General features: G+C 40.9%; 1 protein-coding gene across 2 annotated transcripts in view; it reads right to left on the bottom strand.

Annotated features, from left to right (window-relative positions):
- Positions 1-24607, bottom strand: part of znf704 (zinc finger protein 704) — a 37616-nt gene extending 13009 nt beyond the window's left edge. Inside the window, exons 1-2 of one of the 2 annotated variants that reach the window (XM_026347331.1) lie at positions 23697-24607; positions 17868-18052 (exon numbers count right to left, since the gene is read on the bottom strand). In XM_026347331.1, coding sequence (XP_026203116.1) covers positions 17868-18052; positions 23697-23957 — 446 coding nt within the window. In that variant the 5' untranslated portion in view covers positions 23958-24607. The remainder of the gene's footprint in view (positions 1-17867; positions 18053-23696) is intronic. The other variant, XM_026347332.1, reaches the window with a different exon arrangement.
- Between the last annotated feature and the right edge of the window lie 451 nt (positions 24608-25058).

The following is a 25058-nucleotide window of genomic DNA, read 5'->3' as shown; positions in this document are numbered from 1 at the left end:
GGCTAAATGGGCCAAGGTCAGTGTTCACACACAAACACACACCTGGTAAATTCAATAGCATGACACCCAAAAACTATCAATCAGTTCTAATGGAGAAGGTTGATAACTGTGGTGCTGAACAGGAATTTCCCTGAAACACACACCAGCGCTGCTCAGCACACTCTTCACTCCTACACTCCTCTCTCCTCTTCTTCCCTTCAATCCTCCTGGGCTGACTTAACTCTCTCGCCAGAGGAGTGTATTTGCAGGGGTGCAGCTGTGTGTGTGTGTGTTTGGGTTGGCCTGTCTCTTTGATGCCGAGTAGTGCAGGGAGGTCTATTCGTTCATTACAGTCACTGGACTATGACGCCTATTTCCTCCTCAATAAGCTCCTATAAATCAGAAAACTCCTCCTCAACCATGTGCTTATCTGATCTCATCCTCTCTCCCTCACACAAACACACACACACACACACTGAGATGATATCAAAACCACAAAAGGAATCTGCATATGACATGAGACTAAACCATGAAGGGCACAGCTTTATTGACATACAGTATGTGCACATACAGGAATTTATTTCGAAAGGCTTCTGTGCATCATTCAGACTCTAGAGATGTTACAGATGCCCCGTCCACAGCAATTCTCCATAACCTGTACATAGAACACATATAAAGAGGCATATTAGAGCACTGTGCTGCCTATTTAATTTCCTGTGAAGGGTATTGTGACTGTAGCTATTCACATGAGTGTGAATGTATAAAGACTACGACACACACGAGGGTGTAGGCAAGGTTTGGACAGGTGCTGCCAACAGCTGCAGGCTGGTCTTATTGTAAGTCAAGCACTTGTAAAAGGGTTCTGTTTTTTCAAGGCAATAGGAGTTTTACAACACGCGGAGGACATGTCCGACATTAAAAATGTTATCTTTGGTACTAACTGTTGATTTTATCATCTGTAGTGTGACAATGGAAAAAGTCAGCTCCTGAACACTGTCAAAATATACCTATTTAATTTATCTATCAAGAGACTCTGAACAGGGATTAACCACTGTAGATAATAACAGGCCTGTATGAACGTATATTCTAAGTCATCAACAATGTAGGAATAACCTGTGAAAGCAGCTGCTTCTGTTGTAAAATGCATTTTAGTCACACTGGCTGCTGGAGCAGTACGTTAATACATCACCCAAGTCCACATGGAAATATCTAAAGACTATACCATGATTAGACAATAAATTCTGAACGCACGCACACACACGCAAAGTAGAAACAAAATCAGACGACAAAGTCATCTTCCTAGCCATAACAAGGTATACAGTGGCCTAGCAGCCAGCTTCTTGAAATAGGAGCCACAGGCATCTTTCCCTTCACACAGACTCCCCCTCAGCTCTTACAGCAGCAGTGTGAAACCTACATCACTGTAACTTGAGCCTTACAGTGACCTGATCAGTGTTCCCCCGACCGCTGAAAAAATCACCCCTTTTTCTTAGAAATGTCAACAAACCCTCATTCAAAAGTTGATATCTTGTTGCTACATCACATAGGAAACAATCAAAAAGAACATGGTGTTAAATTACAACACATGATGGGACTCTAGGACTAAGAAGTGGAGGCTAAACAGAAAACTAAATTATCTGAGTTATTGTCTTGTTTCTAGTTTTGGAGAAACATCAGGGTAATAAAACACAATAGTTAGACATGCGTTTTCTGTTATGGTATCAAATGGTAAAATGCACTTACTTGAAAATGTGTTTTTCATTTTATTTAGCATATTTATTCATCTACGCAATGTGTAGTAGAAAACTCCACATTAATCACATGCTGAAAATGTCAAAAGATGCCCAGGTGGTTGTTTGGCTGTTTTTGTTTTTCTTGAAGGGAATGTTAATTATTTAATACGTTCAGAGTCTTTCCTCATCTTATGATTAATAACACATTTAAAAGCCAAAGAGCCAAAAGCCAATCTACTATAATGGATTGTGAAGGGAATGTCTTGACTATATGAAGCTGGTCATGTATAGAGTATGTGATAAGTCATTAACACTCAACAAGATTATTGCTCCCACACTGCGTTTAATCAAATCATCAGCATTTGCTAACAGCTAATTAGCTGATTATGTATTCACATGTTTAGTTGTCTCTGTGTGTCGTCAACACACACACACACACACACACACACACACACACACACACACACACACACACACACACACACACACACACGCACACACACGCACACACACACACACACACACTCGGTAAAGGATACAGAGCTAAATACAGGCAAACCTTTACACATGAGTAAGCAGTACATGCAGATGGAAACGGGTGCACACAGTTTGCTAGTTCTGCTTTTTTCAAACAACAGACACTCTCGGACAGAGACGCATGTCTCAGTGAACACCCTCTGGAAGGAGCAAAACAGGGTGTGGCGTACATTAGCTGGGCACGGAGCCAAAGACCCTGTGTGTATTCGAGTTACTTCCTCGTGTGCCTGCAGACACCAGTACAACTGTAGCTTTACAGAAATACATGCAGATAAACAGAGCATGTCTTTATCTGCACATCCCTCCATGTTTTGCTTTTCCTTTGTCCTTTACTGCCTCTAACGCACTAAGGGCGGATGAGATATGTTTTATGAGCGGACGAGATAGGTTTCACCCAGTAAGTGGATAAATAACTTGACAGCGACCTACTGACACACACAGCCTCTCTCAAATACAATTTTCTCGGTGTACGATTGATCGCAGGTAAAGACAGTTTTTCTCTCTTTCTTACTATGTCTTGAAGTAAAGCAAATCTTTAATATCAAAGAAATAACAGGGAACAAACTGCCTCCCTCCTTTTTGTTGCTCTTTACCCTAGTTATCCATCTACACACCACAGTGCACACAAAAACAAACTCACACTGTCAGGGACAAGACTTACACCCATGCAAAATAAATTGGAAATTAGATCTTACATGTAAACAGAGATGACAACAGGGAAGAAACAAGTAAGTACTAAGATGCAAGTCAGCTCAGCAAAAGCACAGATTTTTAAGGCATAAAGTATAACATTCAGTGATCATCTGGACCAAACTGTCTAGCTATTATAAAACAATACCCTAAAACGTAGTTTTCCTACACCATTATGTCACAGAAATAATATAGAGGTGCACCCAACAACGTTTGAAGAGAGGCTGTAGTTAAAGATAATTCCAAAATCCTCAAAGACTCCTCGAAACACCAACAAACATTATAAAATTATATATAATATTGTGTCTTTTCTGACAATATCTTAATTTGTATTTTGAAATTGTGTTAGAAATTGGGAAAAAAGTAAGAAATCTTTGTTATGGAGCAGTGAAGAGGATTATTTCTTCAACCTGGTGATTAGAAGAAACAGATTTCCACTTCTTCTTTCACTTTTCTTATAAAAGAAGGGAACAAAAAGCAGCATGCACAACTGTTTTGTTTGTAAAAGTGTGTCGACCTGCGAAATTTACTGTGAATGGATGATCTTTGAACTTGAAGGTAAACATGTCATGATACAGGCCAGCCAGACCGTGCTTACGCTAATGGCTCACATGAATGGATGGTTAAGTGTATAAAATAGTAAGTGTAGGTGTTTACAGAATGTAGAGAGCTGCTGGGTAGAGAACTGGGTCTTCAGTGAGATAATGAGTGTGTGTGTGTGTGTCAGGTTGATGTATACGAGTCCTAATTTCTTCTCATTTCACACCCCACAAAGAGAGTTAACCCCTTGAGCAACAGAGATGAGGGAAAATGATCAGCTGCTCTGTACTGCAGGAGCAGGTGAGGAGAACAATGAGTGAAAACCCATTTACAGACTGCTAAACAAAAACACCTCACAGGTGAATGTAGAGAGATAATGGGCAGAGGAGCATACGAGAAAGAGAGCTTTCCTCTCTGTTCAGCATGTAAACACGTTTTGCTTTAACACAAATTTAATTACGCCGTCATTCCTTTACACTGTCAGAAGTCATTGTTGTAGGAATATTTCTCCCTGCTCCCTAATACTCAGTGTCCCTGTGACTTTACAATGTTGCACCTGTTCAGTATGTATGCAACACTCATATTTATATGATATTTCTATTTTAATGCCTGTAGTCATGGTCCCTGGTTTCAGTTAAGATGTAGGCAGAGTTGTTTTTGCACTGCTATGTTCTGATAAGTTTTTTAAATTTACCCTGTGACCTGATTCACTGAACTAAGCCCCTGGACCTATCGTTGAATCTTACTGTGCTTTCCCCAGAACTGAATCTACACTTTAATCAAATAAGCACTTTGACAAACAAGTTAGAAGATAACAACAACAAATACAGTCTTGTTTCTTTCTTTTTCAGCCAAACTGCACAAGATGAGTGTACAACAGCTTTAGAAAGCATTGATTTATATCTACTTGGCATTAAAATGTGTGCACTCAAAAATCATGCAAACTGATGCCAGGAAACACATGATCCTACACACGAGGAGACAGAGGTGCCCTGAAACCAAGCATTCATGACCGTGATCATTTAACTGTAACATCCGAGCATCTAAAATGCAAAGTGATGATGATGAGGGCAATGGGAGAAGACAGGTAGTGCTGGTGTTGTTGTATGTTGTAATGAGTACAGAGAATACACAGGATCTCACATCTCCAAGCTGCTCAATTGGTCTTGTGTTTGCATGTGTGTATATGTAAGTGTGTCTGTCACATGTTCATGTTTCTGCTTTCAAGTACCTGTTTGCATGACAAATGCTGGCAAATATGAATGAATATGACCGTTTGTGTGACACGCAGCGAGGCAGAGAGAGAAAGAGGATGTGCAGTAATAGGGTCTATCGCACAAACACAGCATGTCTGTCTTTTCCCAGCCCTTCCTCTGTTGCGTTCTCTAGGATTAACACTGTCTATTCATACGATGCAAAGTAAACAAAAGGAAGTGGCTCAAGGAATGAAGTGTCTGAGCTCCGTGTTAGAAATGAAGTAAATGAAGAACCTGAGAGCGAGTAGCTGGGAAAAGAAACATCAGAGGATGCCTTTCTCTGCCCCCACTGGCTTTGTGTAGTACTGTATCAATTATTTGTGCAATAGCACAATGTGCCAGTGGAGTTACAAAAATAGTACAATAAAAATTTGTTTTAATGCTTTAAAATATTGTACTGATGTTCACTGTAGAAAATCTTTGCTGGTGTCCAAATTTCTTTAATATTTTGAGATAAGTGAGAGCACTAAAAATATGAGGAAGATATAGAAGAGATAAAATCACAGTCAGAGTGCTTTAATAGTTTTATCACCGTATTCCTATACAGAGACTGATCCTATTCATTCACAGTCTTTCCTAAAATGTCAAGATATTTCTTGTATGAACACATACACTGTATTTAGTGAAACCAAAAAGCTGTGTTTTGGCTAAATGTCACTGAAACACCACAAAAAGCCATTTTTAAAAAAATGGCAAACAACAAATCACCTTTTCCTGACACCTTCTAAACATTTATACACAATATCTGTGTATATACAGTATATTATGATATATTAATGACAGTACAGTAATATAGTAATTTTCAGACTGGCGAACCTGATTCTCCAGCTCCCTGTCACCACAAGTGTATCTCTCTGTCCACGCACACAAACGCACAACTTACTAATATGTGCCATAAACCACACAGACATAAACACACACAAACACCCTTTTATCACAGCTGAGCTTGATTATAAACACTGTGGCTTTAACCACCACAAACACTGACACACTCCCGCACTTCCATACACACCTCCAACCTCTGGGCTCCCAGGAGAGCAATGCGTACACTGGAGGAAGGGGCCTCTCTCCAAATTACACCTCAAAGGAGGGGGTAGCTGTGTGTGTCACCATGCATGTGAGTGTGTGTTGGCTGAAGGTGCTCATAAAAGCCACCGAGATTTGGCTGATGGAGAGCATTTTAAAAGGCCTATCAGCTGATCAAATTGCCTCACACCGCCTCCGGGCAGGACAAAGGATCTGCCCGCCACGTCAAGATTTACCTAAAGGCCTTTTACTTATACCCCTCCCCCTTTAGTCCCTCCCCCACTTCTCATTCTTTCTCCTTTCCTCCCCAGATTATACTGTACATGTAATTTTTGGAACTTTTAACCTTGACTTACTCAGGAAAAGTTGACTGAAACATCATTTTATTCTCTCAGCCCTCCTTGACAACACAGTTAAATATTCACACCTATAGTACAATTAAAGTCATTCTATGCTGTAGCCCCTGTAGTCACATGGGAGAAGTAGCGAAGCACTCATTAGTAGTCTGATGATCTATACAATAACGAGCATGCCTGCGTGATCTGTATGTGGAGTCTTTCTTTGGTGGTTGAGAAATGCCAGAATCAGAAGCAGTCAAAAGAAGAGAGAGAAACTGGGTGTGTTTTGGGGGGAGGTCTCCGTCAGACGAGCATCATCTCTGATTAATTTACCGCAGTGTGGGATGAGGATGTGACACCGACCGTGAAGAGACAGCCCTAATAAAAAAAATGAAAACAGCAAGAATGGAAGGGGGATAGCCCACTCCTTCCTTCTTCTCTTTCAACCATGTCAACAAGTCCACACAAAGACTCATAACCACATCCATCCATCCAATGCAAATGCTCATAACTCCACAATTAACACTTTCATCTGATTATTTTTCAATGAAAATTTTACCAGTCAGTTCCTTTATTAAATACACAGAGCTTAGCTGTTAGCTTTTATTGATGTTCAAATTCAGAACTTATTTAAGGGCATAGTGTTTCTTGTGAATTAAGCTCCACCAGTGGAGCAGCTGAGGCGACCTTTACGAAGCCTGTAGTGAACTGTGGTGAAAAGGTGAAACTTAGGGCACAGAGCTATTCATATGTTTATGTGACTTATTGCTGTCAAGCAAAACCAGTGGCTATCGTAAGAATATATAGGTCCCATAAACAAACTTCACATTGCGTTTGCATTATTTATAGTGTATCACATCTGCATTCTAGCTGTGAAGAGTAACTTCATCCTACAATAGAAATTTTTTTTAAATGTACCCCAATTAAAACTGTTCATACAAACAACAACAGCAAACGGCAAGTAATAAATATAAATAAACAGAAATATGTCACGACTGCTGAGTCGCACTCGCACCACCTGTGCGCACATGTGTGTTTGTGTCAGTAAGCTGATCACGTCTTCGGTGCTAACACTCTGAGCACCCGCAGGCAAAGCAACAAATTGATGGATGGTTTCAGCCAGCTTAGCATTTAGGTCAAAGCTGTATGCTTTTGTTTATTGAGATTTGCTTTCAAACAGTAAACAAAATGTAAATCCCAGGAACAAAACTGTGATTTCAAATTTTAAGAATTATTATTTTTTATTTGTTTGTCAGTGAAAGCTCAGACAAACAACCTGTGGTTGTCACTACTGACTTCATATGCATGTGTAAGCAGCCACAATGTCTTCTTTACAACACCAGCACACAGCTCAACAGTGGGTTAACATGTTTCCATGTCAGTCAGAGGAAAAACAGTCTCTCTCACACACACACATAAAGCAAAGGCAGTGAGGAGAGGAGACAAAGGAAGAGAGGGAGGGCTAGAGTGTAGAAGGGCGGGAGAGATATGGGGGAACCAAGGGGGAAATGAGCGGGAAAACAGAGACAGAGAAAGCAAGATAGAGTAGAGAGTCAGGGGAGGTGAAAGCAACACTGGAAAGATCATCCAACCATCTGGGAAAAGAGGTATGATGAAAGAGAGACAAAGAGAAAAAAAAGAAAGGGGGAAGATGATCAGTGTAACGTAATTGAGTAAAACAGAGAAAAACAATGGGAAAGAAAGAGTGAAGAGGGACGAAGAGGAGGATGTTTTCCAGTTTACCCTTTGTGTCAGTGATAATCAGTGAGATGTGATCTCTTATGACAGACTCAACCCAGAAAAACATCTACGTCAACTCTAACAACACTGTCCCTCCAGTAGTGAAGCATGTTGACTTCTGCAGCTTTCCAAATGAAATCTAAATTAATGTAATGTGTCCTGTAGATTTAATAAAAATACCACTGTGTTCAGATTAGAATGAGAATAAAAACAACATATTGTTTAAAATATCTTACTAGATGATAGTGATAAAAGAGTTCTTTACTTAATGCATCAACCCCCTGACAAAGACCTGCTAGAGAGCAGCTGAAAGAAGCGTGCATGTTTACATAGATGTCAATGGGAGGTCATGAATTATTCATGTTATATAGAGGAAAAAGGCTGTGCAATGTGTTTTTCGTGTATGTGTGTGCATTTGATGTTTGTAGACCTAAAAGACCTTTACTACACTAATGCCTGTGTGTTTAACAAGTATCTTATGTCTCCCTTCATCAATGTTGTGAGCCTCAAAAGCCTGCAAAGAAAATAAGAGCGGGATCTTTAAGAGAGAGTGTGTGTGAGAGAGAGAGAGAGAGTCTCTGGTAAACACATCCATTTTCAGCTCATAGTGAGGTAACGCTGCCAAAACTACCACGATCCACACACAAATGTACTTTCAGGGTTTTCAGAGCTTCACCCGACCCAAACCCCTAAAAGTACTGCACACACACAGTCGCTCACATGGCAATGAAGTTCAGCATGTGGAACCCAAATCAAAACAACAACAACCTCGTCTGCAGATGTTGGTAGCTCACGTGACCTGGCTCCCATTGTTTACAAGGAGGGACGGGAGAGAAGGAGGGAGGACGGGAGGCGGGTGACAAATGTGTAGTTTGAGCAAACTGCTGCCTTGTTGATATTAAGAGCTCTCTGATGGTGGGGGTGGTTTGTGCTGAGGAAAACACAAGATGGTGTGAACAACCTCTCCAAATGAGGGTTGAGGGGCCAACTGTACCAGCTGTCTTCTGAATAGCAACACCACCCTGAAACAGCACCCCCCCCACACACACCGCCCATCAACCCCAGAGTTAAAAGTGTCACTGCTGACCATTTAACCCTGGAGAAGCTGGTCTGTACATGAGACAACCTGTAGATAAGTAGAATAGTGAAAAGCCTTTAACCTTTACCTTCAGGGCATCCCGTATTCACCTCTATGTGTCTGTGTGAATGTACTAAACACGCCACTGTCAACCAACGTGCACGAGAAGCTAGCAAAGCAAATGACAAATGTCTTTGAAGAACAAAGGAAGGCAGAGAGAGAGAGAGAGAGAGAGAGACAAAGAGAAAGTGAGTGTGCATACACAGAACCCCTACAGAGAGAAGACAACGCTTGGATTGTTGGATCTCATTTGAAAGGTTAGGTGGTTTAGTCACAAGGGCCAATTATTAGTTTGGGCATTTTATGAAGCAGCTGGGGCCCACCCACCATTTAAAGTTTTACGATTAGATCACCACAAAAGAAGGTTGTTGTGCACTTCAAGGTTTTTAAATTCTACAATGCTTTCTCAAAAAACGTCAAAAGGGCCTAATCAACAGTGATAGGGAGTAAAAAGTAATGCAAAGATGAGAATAGCATGCAGAGATCAAAACACACCTTAAAACAATTTGCTTCAGTACAAACAAAGTCAGCCTAAAACTTTTAAGTTTTAACGTAATAAAAGATATAAATGGAAACGCTGTTGTTTTTTCTTTCTCCCTATTTTTGAGGCTCCATTAGATGCATATGTGGCCGAGTGCGAGCAACAGATGATGAGTTATATTTTAAAACTCGTGGAAGTGCCCAGAGTCTTATTTACAGTTCTGGTTTGCTGCCTTCTTGCAGTTTTAGATCTTACTGGAGACATCAAAGGCCATGGAAGTCCCTTATTGGATAATAAAGCAAAAAGATATTCTACTGTTGTCCTAATCAGGAACAATTATGTAGATCGGCCACACCAGATGGCCGTTAGATGCCAGCCTAACAAATGGCTAACTTTCAATTAACTTTATCGCTCCCTCCTCAGAACAGCAACGTCTTTTCGTTGAGGGAGACATCTGTGGGACGGCTCTGACTACATTTCTGGCTTATTTGACTGTGTATTGGATTCCACAGTGTGGAGCAGAAATCAGAGGATGCCAACTGTTGAGATGTTGCACGGCAAATAGCTTTATAGTCTCTTCAGCTTAGACATCACCACTAAACACATACACTAAATCTTATGATGCACATCACACTATCAGCATTTTTATTTTGATTGCAGCTTGTGTGAAAAATTATCTTTATGCTCTCTTGGAGGTGAAATTACATGCCCCTGCACTAAACACATTATAGCATCTCCTGTGGTGTAAATATCTTTTATACATCTGTTAGTCCAGAAGGTGCATGCATATTACATCTGGGAAATAGCACTAGTGTAGGCGTCATGGTTTTGATTCATTATGAGTTGAAGGCACAGCCTAGTCTACAAAATTGGTTACACCACTTTTTACACCACTTGTATTTTTAGCGACTGTGACCATGTGCTTTGAAAGCCCCCCTTTAAGTTCTTTACAGCCTGACAACAACGGATGTTTTCTCATTTGCTTTTAACACGTTTGTTTGGGCACAACGAAGAGTACTTAGGAGATTCAAGGTCAGTGGTTCATCAAGATGGCTTCAATATCCTGTCCTTCCTACCTGCAAACACAAAACTAATCATCCTTTTGTGGTCACTGACTCGTTTGTCATTTGGTACAGAAACTATTAACAATAAAAAACGGAAAAAGAGTTAAAGGAGACAAGAGAAGATGTGAGATTAATCTGAGTGGTTGCACAGCCCAACATTCGTTAGGAAAGGACAGGTACCTGTGCTCTGACCTGATAGGACTCAGTAGGGGGGCCAGGCTCTCAGCATGTGAGACAGAGAGAGATGCCACCGCTGAGTAATATGGCAAGGCACATATATAAATCATATCAAATGACTGCTTCAATAATGCACATGTATGTTAACATTTCTGCAAATTCACGTACTTACGTCAGAGGTACTGAACTACACTAAATTAACCATACAGAGGAATCCTTTATTACACTTTAGTCCAGAAGACAGACAATCTTCTAGGAGAAATGACACTGTTTCCTTTTAAAGTGTATGACAGCATGAGACTGCAGGTTAATGATGCAGACTAAAAATGTCTTTCATACCACTACAATGTTAATTGATTGAGCGTCTCAATTAAAAGGGAATTTAAGAGATCCAATGTTGAAAATATGTGACCAGCTGATTGTGTTCTGTTGTTGGATAGATCTTCAAATTTAATTTGCATTGATCCTCCTGCAGTATGACAAAGAATAATTAATGTGCTCCTGTAAACTCATGAACAAAGAAAAGAAGTCAGTGGTCTTTAAAGCAGGCTGTGCTGACGATCTGAAATGTGTGTATTAAATGATGGCTAGCTCACGTATATCAAAACACACACACACAAAGGTAAACCTACCCCCATTTTTGCCCACCCCTCTGTTAAACTGCGATAAAATTGATGAGCGACACTCAAATTAAAACAAGGCTACAATTATGACACCCTCATGCCGTGGCTTTAATTAGTACATCTCCATTTTAATTAATAAATCCTGTCAGACTGACAGTTATCAATAATTCACATAGACAGGTCAATGGAGCCTTAGAATTGATGGCCATAATTAAAAATTATGTGCAGAGTTGGTACTTCTGCAGGGGTGGGTTTGTTTTTCAATAGGTTTCACTTAAGAAGAAGCACACTGACTCCCCACTGGGCTACAGTGTCTTTGCCCCAAACAAAACTCTGCCTAGGTCAGTACAGTAATATTAATACTAAATTATGGCAGGAGGTGCACAATTAATCAATGTACTATGTCCCTTTGTGTTTGCATTACATTTTAAAGGATAATAATACAGAACAACTAACTCTTAAAGCGAAGCTAAAAAAGCAAAACAAAACACTTTAAGGAAAAACAAGTTAGGCGATCAATTTAATTTAAAAAACACAAATAATTAAATAAAATACCTTTATTTAAACAATATGTGCAGTTGTATCAGCACATATGGCCAACACTATAATAATAGTATTAATAATAAGACTTTCTTCAGTCTGCTGATTTAACAGCCGTGGCTGGAAGTGGTCACTTTGGATGAAAGCAGCTGTCAAATAACTAAATGTAAATGTAAACAGCCAAGTTAATGTAACATTTTCACTTTACAATGAATGGATGTTTAGTGGACGATACATTCATTTCACATCTTCATTAGTGTTTCAGTTTGGACACAATGTGCGACATTTGCCATCAATTAGTACCACCTCTTATATACCGTGGATGCCTGTAATGCACATCTGTCAATAGAATCAATTAGAGCAGCACTCTGTGCTATCAGTCCATTAAAGCTATGGAGTATGGATTAGTTAGAAGTAGCAGAAGGCCCATAGAGCCCAACGTCACATAAACACTGGCTTTTAGGTGCTATACTATGCATTATAGAAAGCAGGATGAAGACAGGATGATTGAACACAAATGTAAGTTAGAGACACAACAACTGCGATGTAGGACAAATTAGCATATTAGTGACATTTTCTGTAATGTTTTAGATTGATTCATCTGTTGATTCACGACGCTGCTGCCGTCCCCTGGCAGCCATAAAGAGTGTTCAAACTCCTAAGAATATGTGTTATGCTTATTTACGACATCAGTAACTGCACATAGATTTTTGCTGATGGCTTCAAAATGGATGTTTTAATAGTCAATTCCACAACTACCATCAAAGTAATTAGCAATGGGTTTCTAGAGTGTTACATACATTATTTAGATAAACAGTAGACAATCATATAAATCTGAGCAATTTACTTTTAGAGTAACAGAATGGTAAATATAATCTTTTTATTCTCAATAACTGATGTTGTAATTAACATGCTGGATGTATAACAGTGGACCTGAAAGTAGCCCTATAGTCTTCTGTGATTAAAGCAAATGTAAATCCTGGACTGAGATCACAATAATAACACATTTCCTACACATACCACCATCCAGTACTTTGGAAAAAGATCACAGTGAATTTGGGCTGACTGGCCACTAATCCATTGGTAACTGTTCCTCCACTCACTCACTTAATGATATTCAGCATACTCATTTAAAGAAATAATTTGCATATAAATTTAAACTCACATTTCCACGCTTGCGGCATCACAGGTGGTCGTTTTCTCAGGAGGCCGAACCTGACTATCGAGCGAGCGTGGACCAACCCGATGTGGCCCTCACCTGCACACCACTGATATTGACAAAGAGTGAGGACTTTGCCTTTCATTAGTCTATGTGCAATAAATCTAAAGCTGAGTTAACAGCAGGGAGGGAAAGGGGTGTCCATGAATACTCATCAACTGTATCTAAGATTAAGATTAAAGATTCAGTACATTCAACTGAGGTGGTTTTCAAGCTTTGAACAAAGCAAACTCAAGTGAATTATGTTAAGTGAATTATGTTAAACAGAGCAAGCTGTAAGTAATCCACAGTAGGAGAGTTTATCAGTGAGCGTGTCCTTAAGAAACTCAAAATGACAACCTAAAAAAGATAATGTGCTTTTGTCTGAGGAGGTTTCCACACCCTCTTTTTACCTATTATTTTCTATCAAAGAAGAAGAAGAGAAGAAGAGATCTCATTTTGTCCAATTACACTGACACACTAAAGAGGGAAAGTGGGAGGTCTGATATCACAACAGTGCACGATATGATAATATCACACTAATCTGAGCATTTTTTGCACTCGTTAGCCAAGACTCTCAAGACTGATTCCAAGATTCTGTTGATCCCTTTACAACATAAATACACCTGGTACCAAAATATTATATAGTGCTATAGTGCCATGATTATTCAAGATTATAAGAAGTGATGCCATTATTTTTTGTTTTTACAGGAATGCAGCAAAAGTTATTTCATAAAACAATGCCTGCTAAAGTTGTTGCCATGACAAATCCCATAAGGTAACAGGAAAATTTGCGAGCTATTGTGAATCAAAAAAAGAACCCTCTGTTACACATATTGAGCAATGGCATTTCTATATAAAAACAAGCATTCTTTGATATTTTTAGCTGTGTGTAGTTAGTCCAATCTGATGCAGTTTAACAAAATACTTAACACACTTGGTTTGGTCAAGTAAACTGTTGCGGGAAAAAGATCTCAGCACTCAATCAGATAACAGTACATTGGGATTGGGGGAGCAAGGCAGTGAATGAGAGGGAGAAAGACGGAAAGATCATGAGAGCTGTCTTTTGAGATGGTAATCGCATGGTTTCTGAACTCCACTGGCATCCAAAACCAGTAAAATTGTTTTCTTTGGCAAATGCTAAGCATCTCTCTCTCTCACCCGTTTCTTCACTCCCTTTCTGTCACCAACACTATAGAAACCCACACTGTTCTCATGCACATGCCCTGTCCTGCCCTCCATTCTCTCGTTTAGAAACCCGCCTTCCTTCACCGCAAACACAAACACTTTGCAAAAAAGAATAACGGCACTAACAGTGTTCCAAAAAGGTAAGAATGAGCATAAGGCTGAACTAAATCACAAGCACAAAGAAAACGGGCAGATTAAAGAGCCATGTCACTTTATCAGAAAATAAATGATAATTTGACAGTCCCTCTGGGCCTCTTTTTGCACTGGATGGAGAGTCTTTGGTCCTAATCCACATCTGAGTTGGCTGATGTACTGGGCTCTGAGTCTGAAGCACATGCTTGGCTCACCACATTGAACTGGGTGACCTGCGAACACACTGATCAACAATAAAACAAACTTTTTATGTTATGGCATTGAACGATATTTTGAAGTCAGTCCCACCATCAGTTTCTTTGCTTTAATTTACACTTTTGATGCCATAAATCACATTAAATGTGGTCATTGACAGCTAGTTACAGTTATTTTCAGAAACATGAGTAAATATGCTTGATGCTAGAAAGGGAGGGTTGACTGCTGGCGATCTGAAGAGCAGAGGATTTGAACCCTCAGATCTGGTGTTTTGGGGTTTTGCAGTAATAAGCAGAGCACTCTTTTGATTTCCTTCAACTACGGTTATACTTCACTTCCCCTGCAATTAGTCTCCAGAATGCTATTTGTCAAAAGCCAAGCCATTCGTTTCCACTGCTCTGCCCCCACCAGCTCTTGTTACAATTAACCATTTCCTGCATAGAGAAAAAATAAGCTCATGGAGGAAGGGGCAGGTCTAGCAGCGAGATAAGACCTCAGTTTGGCAATATGTAGAGATCTAGGGTATTCAGGAAAGAGAGAAATCCGACAATAAATACGATGTAAGCAGATTTGAAATCTGCTCCATTTTAAAACGCTATACAGAGGAAACCATTTCTCTGTGCATTTGTAGTAATGCAGGCAATAGGTTAATCACAGAATGACACCTATTGATTTTTGGTGCACAATCTGCAAAATGCATGTGAAATAAACTAATACATAGAGGGAAACTACTCAATAAAGTAATAAAACTGGACTGGTTGACAGAAACATGAAATGTAGCTACATAAAAAACAAAACCCCGGAGGTCTAACATCTATATGGTACACTGTCATTTTACCTCTATTTTCCCAATGATTGCAGACGAGACACGGGCTTATTTCAGGGACTCCCAGTCAGGTAGGAAACCTATTGTATCTGGGTTACAAGGGACCTGGAGAGCTATCAAGTAGCCAGACATTTTCTTGGTAAATCACCAGCAGACAGGGAACTTTTGAGAGTGCAATTAACAACCTCAAGGTCAGACTTCTCTGGAGAGCTCTGGAAAAAAAATCCTCAGGCATTTTGTCTCTCTGCTCCTTTTTGCTACTGTCTTCTCAGCCACAATTAGACACGCTCTCTCCATGTTGTTTACCCTCTTCTTCCTCTTTACACATATATACACTTACTTCACCCTTTGTTATTCCCTTGTCTCCTTTACACCATCTCACCAAGCCTCCTGTCTCCATCCTTCTCCGCCTTTGTCTCCATTACAGATAAATGTAACGTTGTGGTCACTGGCAACACCATTTCTTCTCCAGTGCTGGAGTATTACTGAAAATCGGTTGCAGGTGTGCACAGGATAAGAGCCATAGATCTTAATCTTAAGGCAATAATGGTCCTGTGCACTGAAGAGGTCACTATAAGGATATCTGAGAAAGGAGCGTAGCTCCTACCTGCTCTTAAAATGTGGCAAAAAACATACTTTCCATGTTCCTGATTGTGCAAGGCCTCTCTATAAATTGTGCTGAAATAGTTTTTTAGGTCTGTGGCTTTGGTTTAGCACTTGACAAGCACAGCTGATCTTTGGATTTTTAGTACTAGACTCTGACTATATATACACTGCTATGCACAAATGAAATTCAAGCCTATGCTCTTGGCTACAAATTGGACTTTTCATTAATATAAAAAGGCTTGTGGCAATAAAAAGAAGAACGAAACGTTATGAGGAATTTCTGAAGAAAAACACACACAAGAATGAAGTTAAATTTGGCTCCTCGCTTTTCTACCTGAAAAAAAGCATACTATAGCACATTCCTGTTGCAAATTTGGTTACAGCGACAGCTCGGAAGTGTTTCTTTTGGGAGCTTGTGCACATATAACTACTGAAAAATACATGAAGCATTTTAAAGGCAATGGCTTCTCTTAACCATTATATCAGGATTATTGAATGTTGAGAGTAATTCTGATTTATTAGACCTTCCCTGAGGCAATGTTGTATGGTCTGATTAGGAGGATAAACAGGAGCCTGGCTTAGTAAGTGGGCTGAACTTGTGCAAAACAAAACTTGTGAGATAATCAATGAGCCATTCCATAATCACCATATAAATATCAATTACTGTAATCCCTATGCAAGGAAGTAATTATAGCGGGATAGGTGTAAAACATCTGTCAAACCCACGAGATAGAGTCGATTTAAAAACAGATTGTTTCTTTTAATGGCCAACAGGAGAGAAACAATTCAATGATCCATCAGCAAATACCTAAAGCTTGGTTGAGATGCAGTGATAAAGCTGCACAAACAGGTGAATTTTACTGTACTTTTCAGCAAGTTGACATCGATTGGGCTCCTCCAGCAGCAAGAGACAAGTAATGGGAGTGATGCTCGATAACAGCACAGTGCTGTACAAGGAATTAGTGTTTCACAATTAATACTGAAGGAGTGTTGTTTCTTTACTACATGGCACTTTATTGTTGTACAAGATTGCCTATGGATGTTTAATTGCTCTATTGTGAACCAGCTCAATGGCAGATTATGTTTGTTTGTAAAATGTAAGGAGACTGTAAGGAGTGTCAGGAAACCTGTTCATGCATTATAATGTGAGAATTGTTCATTTGTATAGTGTTATGTGTTAGATAAGTAGGATCATATGGATTATGTACCCTGCTTTAATAAAACATGAAAGTGATTCGATTAACTTCTCTCCCACACAAATCTCAAACATATTTGTTCTTAGATCTGTCTTGTCTTTAAGAAATAGTATGCATAGGTTCATAGAGTCTTTGCTGAGGAAGAAAAAAGAAACTCAAGAGGGTAACTTAACCAATTTACTATTTTAGTTGACTCTCACGGCCTAAAGGCCTTGTTGCACCACTTATACAATTTGGGCAACCAGCAGAGGCATGTCATTTAAGTAACCACAATTGCTTCAGAAAGTAAAAGCGGCATCATGGGATTCATCCAAAAATTATATTTTGCACACAACTCTTCCACAGTTAGGACAGAGATACATCCTTAGCCTAAATCAAAATCAAAATTTTAAACCTTGACAGGGAATTAAGAACACATTCATTCCAACATACATGTATTATTGATATGCAGTGTAAGTATCATGGCAGATGATCAAAGCGGATGCTTGTCAAAAGTTGCCAAATGGCTTCAAGGATCTCACAAAAAATCGGAGGTTATTCCACATAAACTGTCATAAACCCTTAATCAACTTGAGCACAAGCCGAAGGGATCGAACTATCACTGTCAAAGCACTGACATGCTTGTATACACACACAGTCCTACCTGGCTTGAGGAACATCAATGCTGGAGGAGACCACTTTGCGTTTCTGCTCTAGCAGCGACACTGATCGCGCATCAGGGTCCCGGCCAACACGTTTGCTGTCCACCACTCGTTGCTCCTCCACCACCTCTGGGCTTAGGGAGCCGCCCTCCAATTTCTGACCCTCTGGAGCTCCATTACTGGGACTCTGCAGGTGAGGGATGAGGAATTAGACAGTGCTTAAGTAGAAAGTTAACACACAAATTAATAATAATGGTTATACATGAATGAGCCATAAACACTGAAGTACAGTTGTGTAGACAGGGCAAACAAAACCCCCTGTAAAAGCTTTAGGTGAACACGGCACACACGGCAGGAATAACATTTATTAATTATATCATAAATCACATTATTGTCCAAAATAATTAACTTTTTCACCAAATGATTCAGCACTAATAAACCAAAAAATCATTCACATGACCAATCCCATATACAGAAAGTATTTCTAAGTAGGGATGAACTAATCACATTTCCAGTTCTGATACTAATACCTGCACTTTGCGTATCAGCCAGTTCAATCCATTTGTTGAATTTTTAACACACAGATAAATGTAGTAAGTTGTTATTTATTAAAATAAGATTATTTATGAATATTACTCTATTCATTTCACATGCACTGGAACCCTGAACATGTCTAGACATTACCAAGGTGAACTGCATGTGACAGACAGCCTGGAGGTTACCTGGGCTTTATCCCACGAACCCCCCAGTCCAAATCTGCTGCGTCATATTATTTCTCCTGCATGCTCTACACAGGTGCCCCCGCCCCTTGACGAAATCCAGCAGAGTTTAATTAGAGAACATCTGACACTGACAAAGCACAATTCTTGAATCTGTCTATCCAAGATTGAAAAGACTTTATTAATCCCAGACGGAAGCTGTTTTAAACTCGCTCAAACAACATGACTTGAGAGAGTAAAACTTAAATTAAATTTTATTCCTTAAATTACATACTTACTTACTTACTATGCTAAAAAGTGGTAAAGAAATATAAAATTTAAGTAAAAGACCTAAAAAGAAAGAGAGCAACTGCTAAGGCTGCTGCAGGTCTCCCGTCTTTGGAGAGGAATCAAGACTAGAACTAGTTAATCAGGTTAAATTATTAGGGGTTACCTTAAATCACCACCTTAAACCTCTTTCTAGGTCTCAGTATGTTGACAGGGTTATTAAGAAAATGGGAAAAGGTATATCAGTGGCGGGAAAATGTTCTTCCTATGTCACCTCATTAGTCAAGGAAGACGTTATCAATGCGTGAGTGTATCTCATTTGGAGTACTGCTCAGTTATGTGGTCTTCAGCAAATTAAACAGACCTCAGTGAACCTTAGTTAGACCAGAATAAGACGGACTGATTAGTGTGTAGATGTTTATATTACACTAGTATGAAATGTATAATGGACTTTCTGGGTTCCAGCAAAAATTAAACTCTGTATAAAAACTCAATAATACAAAATGACAAAAGAAAAACATTATTTCTCTTGCAAAGCTCTGACAACACCTAAGTATAGCAATCTAAAAAAAAGTCCAACATCATCTGTTCTCTTATAAAACAGCCACATAGCTGTGCACATGAATACCTGTATGCACCTACGCACACAAAAACACACACACACCTTCTCTGTAATAAAGTCGTCAGGCTCTTATAAACACAATGAGGCCCAAACACAGCCAGAGTGACACACACAGCACCCATGATGAGTATGACGCGCAGGCCACTGGGTGTGTATTATTGGTGTTTGTGTGGAGCTGTCCAGGCGAGTGCACCGCATGTCTTTCACTGATTGAAGATTGAATATACACAGTTGTAATCAACAATCACTGTGATAGTGATGTGAGTGTTTACGACCCAACTCCGCTGCAGAGATGGTGATTTCTGAAAAGCATAGTTTGGAAATATTTGAGACTTTGGGGAGTAGATAGCAAAACTGTGGAACCTTGAGACGAATTTGAACACAAGCTACGAAAGCTACATTATTAATTCCAATTCTTGTCAAGGACAAGATGTCTATCAGAGCACAGCTCACACAGAGTGTTGAATCTGAACTCCATCAGGGCTGAAAGTTAAATTGAATTTTGTCTGAATGTTGGTCATCAATGTCTGAAAGTTTTTATGTTTGTTATACTTCATTCAAGGACTCAATACAAGACTCTTCGATCTCTTATGGACATAATGTGCACATATAGTTTATTTCATGTTTTCTCTTTAAGGCAAATTTAGATTATCATCTTTGGCAGATTTTTCCAACTCTAGAGTGTGATCTAAAATATTATCTCAAAGTACCGTAACACAATTAATCTTGCCAGCACAACACTAGTTAACGTGCACACACACACACACACACACACACACAGACTGTCTTAGCAAAGACAGAACAATTTACTGATCAGGTAAAAACATGAGGAATGAGTATCGAGTATCACCCATGATGGGGGCTGGTCTCATGAAAGCTCAGCGGTGCGCTAAACGCTCCGTGAAATCACAGACTTGGGTAAAACAACAAGATGGATTACACCAACTCAGGAAAGATTAGGTGAAGTGCGTATCACGGAGTGTACTCTTCAGATAAAACCAATGGCAATTTCTTCCTTTTTACCAGACTTATGAATGATGGCATTTCATGGCTGCAGGAAATTATGGAGCATACCAAATTGGTTGTGAAATGTGACCTGCATGTGTCAAAGCTGGTACATATATATGTGTGTGTGTGAGTTTGTGTAGGTTCAGAACAAATATTCTAAATGCTCCTCATATATGCACTCACACCTTATCTCTCTGTTTTCTTTTCTCTCCAACTAAGAAGCACACAAAGAAAAAACTGCAGCCAACTGCCTTTGGGTAATAGTATGACAAGTTCTTTGTATGTTTATGGGTCAAAGGTCATAATAAAGAAATCTGACACACACCCTAAATTGAATTCTATGACACTGTTTTTGTGTCTTTTGAGTTCCAGTGTTTCTTAGTTACTATGAAGTATTTGTGTGAGAGCATCCAGTGCATATCAGGATTAGGGTTGTTAGGATTAGGATTAGGGTTACGACATGGACAATATTGTAAAATTAGCAAATTTACAGATAAAGTCACTTTATCTCCTCAGCAACAACAAACACAAAAAAAGGTTGTTACCAAGTGGAATAAAAATAATTTGTCATTGCGCTCTACAAAAATGTATCTTAGGTATGAAAGGTAACTTACTTAATATTGTAATGATTAAAATCGCATTTGCAATAATGTTTGAAAAAATAATTAAATATGATCCTTAGATCATTCAGTTTAAATTTAAATTAATTTGCATGCAGTCTTTTCAAAAGACAGGAATAATTCTTAAGGACACACATAAAGCAAACAAGATGATTCAGAATGTGTGTCTATTAAAGCTGTGTTTTTGTGTTTATTGCATAAACAGTATTACACATAAATAAACATGCACCTCCTGTAGCCTAAAGCCCAATCCATGTTTCCAGGTCACATAAAGTCAGTGTCCTCTGTCAAAGTTCACTACTCACTGCAGAAGAGCGCGTGCAGGCCAAAACGTATGTATATGTTACCATTATTGAGCCAAATACAACAACTGAAGCATTTGTGGAACACATCCACATATGCATGCCCCCAAATGTAGTATTAACAGAAGCGTGTTTCTCCGTTAGCAAACTGAATTCATGAACTGGCCTTAAAGATTACTCATACATCATCTCAGGGGCGGCAGCATACAGACTTGACCCTGTGGTCATCGCGCTTCACGCGGATGCTGCTCAGTCAACCAATAAGGACAAACCAACTCAGAACAAAGAGTCACTCAGCTCCTGTCAACAAGCTCGCTTCACTGCTCCACAGCAGTTTACAATCAACATAAACGACAACAGCAAAGACGTTAAAAGTGTCAAGCAAAATATAAACAAGTAGCTCCTCTATGTAGCAGCAAGAAATCTTCGCTCGCACAATAGACGCTTGCACAAACCAGCAAGTCAACAAGTGGCATCCCCCACCCCACCACACCACACCACACCCCACCCCAGAACAGGGAGCATTCATTTGCCATGCTGGGCAATGAGCCAAGCATTCAAATTCTTTGGAACATGCCACCCGTTGCCAACCTGGGGGTTCCCGCTTTGTTGGCTGTACAGATGCTGCTTAAATGAGGCCACATGCCCTCACAAACGACCCGCACTCCAAAATTTAAAGTCGTCAGCCTTCACTTATTAAACGCAGAAATATGAATGTGGAGGAAAGCATGACCATGTTAATGCATACTGAAGAACATAAAGAGCAACGCGAGCGACACACACAGCACACAGCAGACCCCTCCTCCTCATTTTATGGCTTGTTTTCGACCTCAGTAGGAATTGAGTCCTACTGAAAGAGACTTGACCATTGTGCTGACAGGACTACACTCTCAGCCTCGGACGCATTACTCCAGACTGCATCGGTGACTGAAACTGTTTTGTGCAACAACTTTTGTTAGTGCACCACTGCATGCACAAATGTGCAAATGCAAAACAAGAGAAGGGTTTATGCTGCATGTCTATGTTTTTAATGACAATTTACTTGCATTTTACACAGCTAAGAGAAACCTGAGTGTTGTTGTTGTTGTTGTAAGTGGACATTATCACCCTGCATGTATCTCACATTTAAATAAAGGAAATGTGAGCAGTCCAGCATGTGCGGCAATAGACAGTGGCCAAACGTTTCCGTTTTGACTACAGAAGTGAGACTTAAGGATTACAGACTAGAAGTTCATCAATAAAATAGCAAACACACAACCCTGACCAATTCAAGGAGGCACAAAACCACACCAGTGAGAATAAATCACAAACCAACGGTAAACAACTAGTTATTCAATCACATGCATTCCTCAGTCACTCCCTCACTAAAAAAAGGTCCCAACACCCACACACACACACTCTCACACACTACATCCCCTACGTTAGGAACAGTGTTTTGATCCAGGAGCTGGATTAGAGTCTCACTCTCATACAGTCTTTATCTGAGGACACGTGACACCAAAAGCACACAAGTTGGATCTGAAGACAATTAGGTCACTGCTAATTAGGCCAAAATCACGACTAGAAATGTGGACATCCTTGAAAGTTTATATTGTGCCAGGAGAAGCCCACGCCATCTATTTCAGCTGTTGTTAAATAACGACGTCCTTGTGTGTGTGTGTGTGTGTGTTGTTTGTGCAGGAGGAGTTCACATAAAGACATTTAATATGCAGCTGGGTGACAAACTGCAGCAACTATGAATGAACAGAGCTATAATGAGATGTGCAAATGTGCATTTAAAGATGCAGATGCAGACATTTCTCTGCATCTGCAGCAGATTAACCAAAAGCCTATGTGCAAAAGCCTCGGACCAGCTCTTTGCATTAGTCCAAAACGCTGCAGTCGGAGCGTGTTTGTTTGCCTCAGCTTATCCACCCACTAGTCCACATAAACATTGCGTAGGCCCTGTCAAGCCCTTTGTCCCATATATCTGACGTCGCCAAATGTCATGACAGTCCGTTATTTGACGCCACACGCATCCACATCTGTGTTGTGGTTATATATATATATATATATTTTTTTTTTTTTGCCGCTGCTGGTGTTGTTCCAGCTGATTATGATGTGTCCTCAGCGGCTGCAGCAGCAGCAGCAGCAGCGGTGGAGGTGGAGGTGGAGGTGGTGGAGGAGACGCCGTAGAGTCCGCTCCGTGCAGGAAGCGGTTAAACGCTGCAAAACACCGCACAACAAAAACAGTGAAGCTGCTGCTGCACACACACACACACACGCACACACGCACACACACACACACACGCACCTTCAGGCTGGACTTGAGCGGTCCTTTGACTGCAGTGTGGTTGAACCCCGCGGCGATCTCCTCCTCGGAAAACTCCTTGAGGCTCCCGTCTTGCATGAGCACCGTGTAGACGCTGCGCCGGGCTCCCGCGGCCGACACGTCTCTGCCCTCCTGCTTGACAGCCTGGACCACTCCTGTCACCGGGGCTCCGTCCCCCGTCGGACTCGGCGCGTAAACGCGGCTGCCGAGGATCGAGCGCTTCACCAAACGCCTCGTATGCATGTCCGAAGGTGTGTCGGTGAATTCAGAGCAGGGGAAAAACCTGTGGGTTTAAACCATTAAACGTCGAGTTATGCCCGGGAAACAACGAGAGCAACACAGAACCGCAGCGGGCAGACTACGCGCTCCAACAGGCCCGACAAAATGTTAGGAAGCGGCGACATACTCGGAGGGCGAACACTCCCAACAGCGTCCCTGAAGCACCGAAACCTCACGGAGGACTTTGAATCAGCACCCGACACAAGCTCACAACGCCGACACGATTCATTCACCGCCCGACAACCTCCACGTCCGACCGGCTAGCTGTCTTCCTCCGATCGACCTGTTTGTTTTCCCCACTGCTCCCTGAGAGCCGAGGGGCCGGCGGGAAAACACGGAGCCGCCTGCGCGCTCCGGAGCCGCCGTGACATTGGCACACGATTTCACGCAGCTGCGGCTCTGGCGCACATAAAAGACTTGGACGCGGAACAGCTGGAGGTGACGCGTCGATGAACGTCACCTCTCTAGGTCACAAACGTCGCCAGCCCCTCGTAGGTGTTGTCAGCGGGTGAAAACACGGCCCCTGGCGGACTCCAGCTCCGGCGGGCCGCGGTATCCAGTCCGTGCGCGGCTCCCACCGAGCGGAGCCTCGACCGGCGGAATGCTGCCTGTAAACATGTGCGGTCCGGCGGCGTCGGCGCGCTGCGATTGGTCGGTGCTGCACACGCCTCCACAAGCACCCCCACCTCTCCTCCGACAGAAGGTAGTGCAAGCCGGGAGGATGCTCCATTCAAAACAATGACGCAAGGATGGGGAGGAAACAAGAAGGGAGGGGTGGGGGACGGTGGAGGGAAAAGCAGGGGAAATAGGGGATTTTCGGCTGTGGAAAGGAAAACTTGGGAAAACAGACAGGCTTTATATTATAACCTAGTTGTAACTGGAGTGTAGCCTACTTCTGAGGTGCCAGGGGACTTCTAAATGACTGTGATCTGGGTTTAAGTGAAAGTAAATGGGCTGCACTGTTCTGTTTTTGGTGAATGTAAACACATTACTTTATGTCTTATGGGCCTTTCATTATTTAGCATGCCACTTTTATTCCACAAACAGCACTGAGATAAACATACA

This window comes from Anabas testudineus, chromosome 11 (assembly GCF_900324465.2).
Source record: "Anabas testudineus chromosome 11, fAnaTes1.2, whole genome shotgun sequence".
Classification (NCBI taxonomy): Eukaryota; Metazoa; Chordata; class Actinopteri; order Anabantiformes; family Anabantidae; genus Anabas; species Anabas testudineus.
The sequence above is the reverse complement of the archived record's forward strand: the minus strand, read 5'-3'. Positions and strand labels throughout refer to the sequence as shown.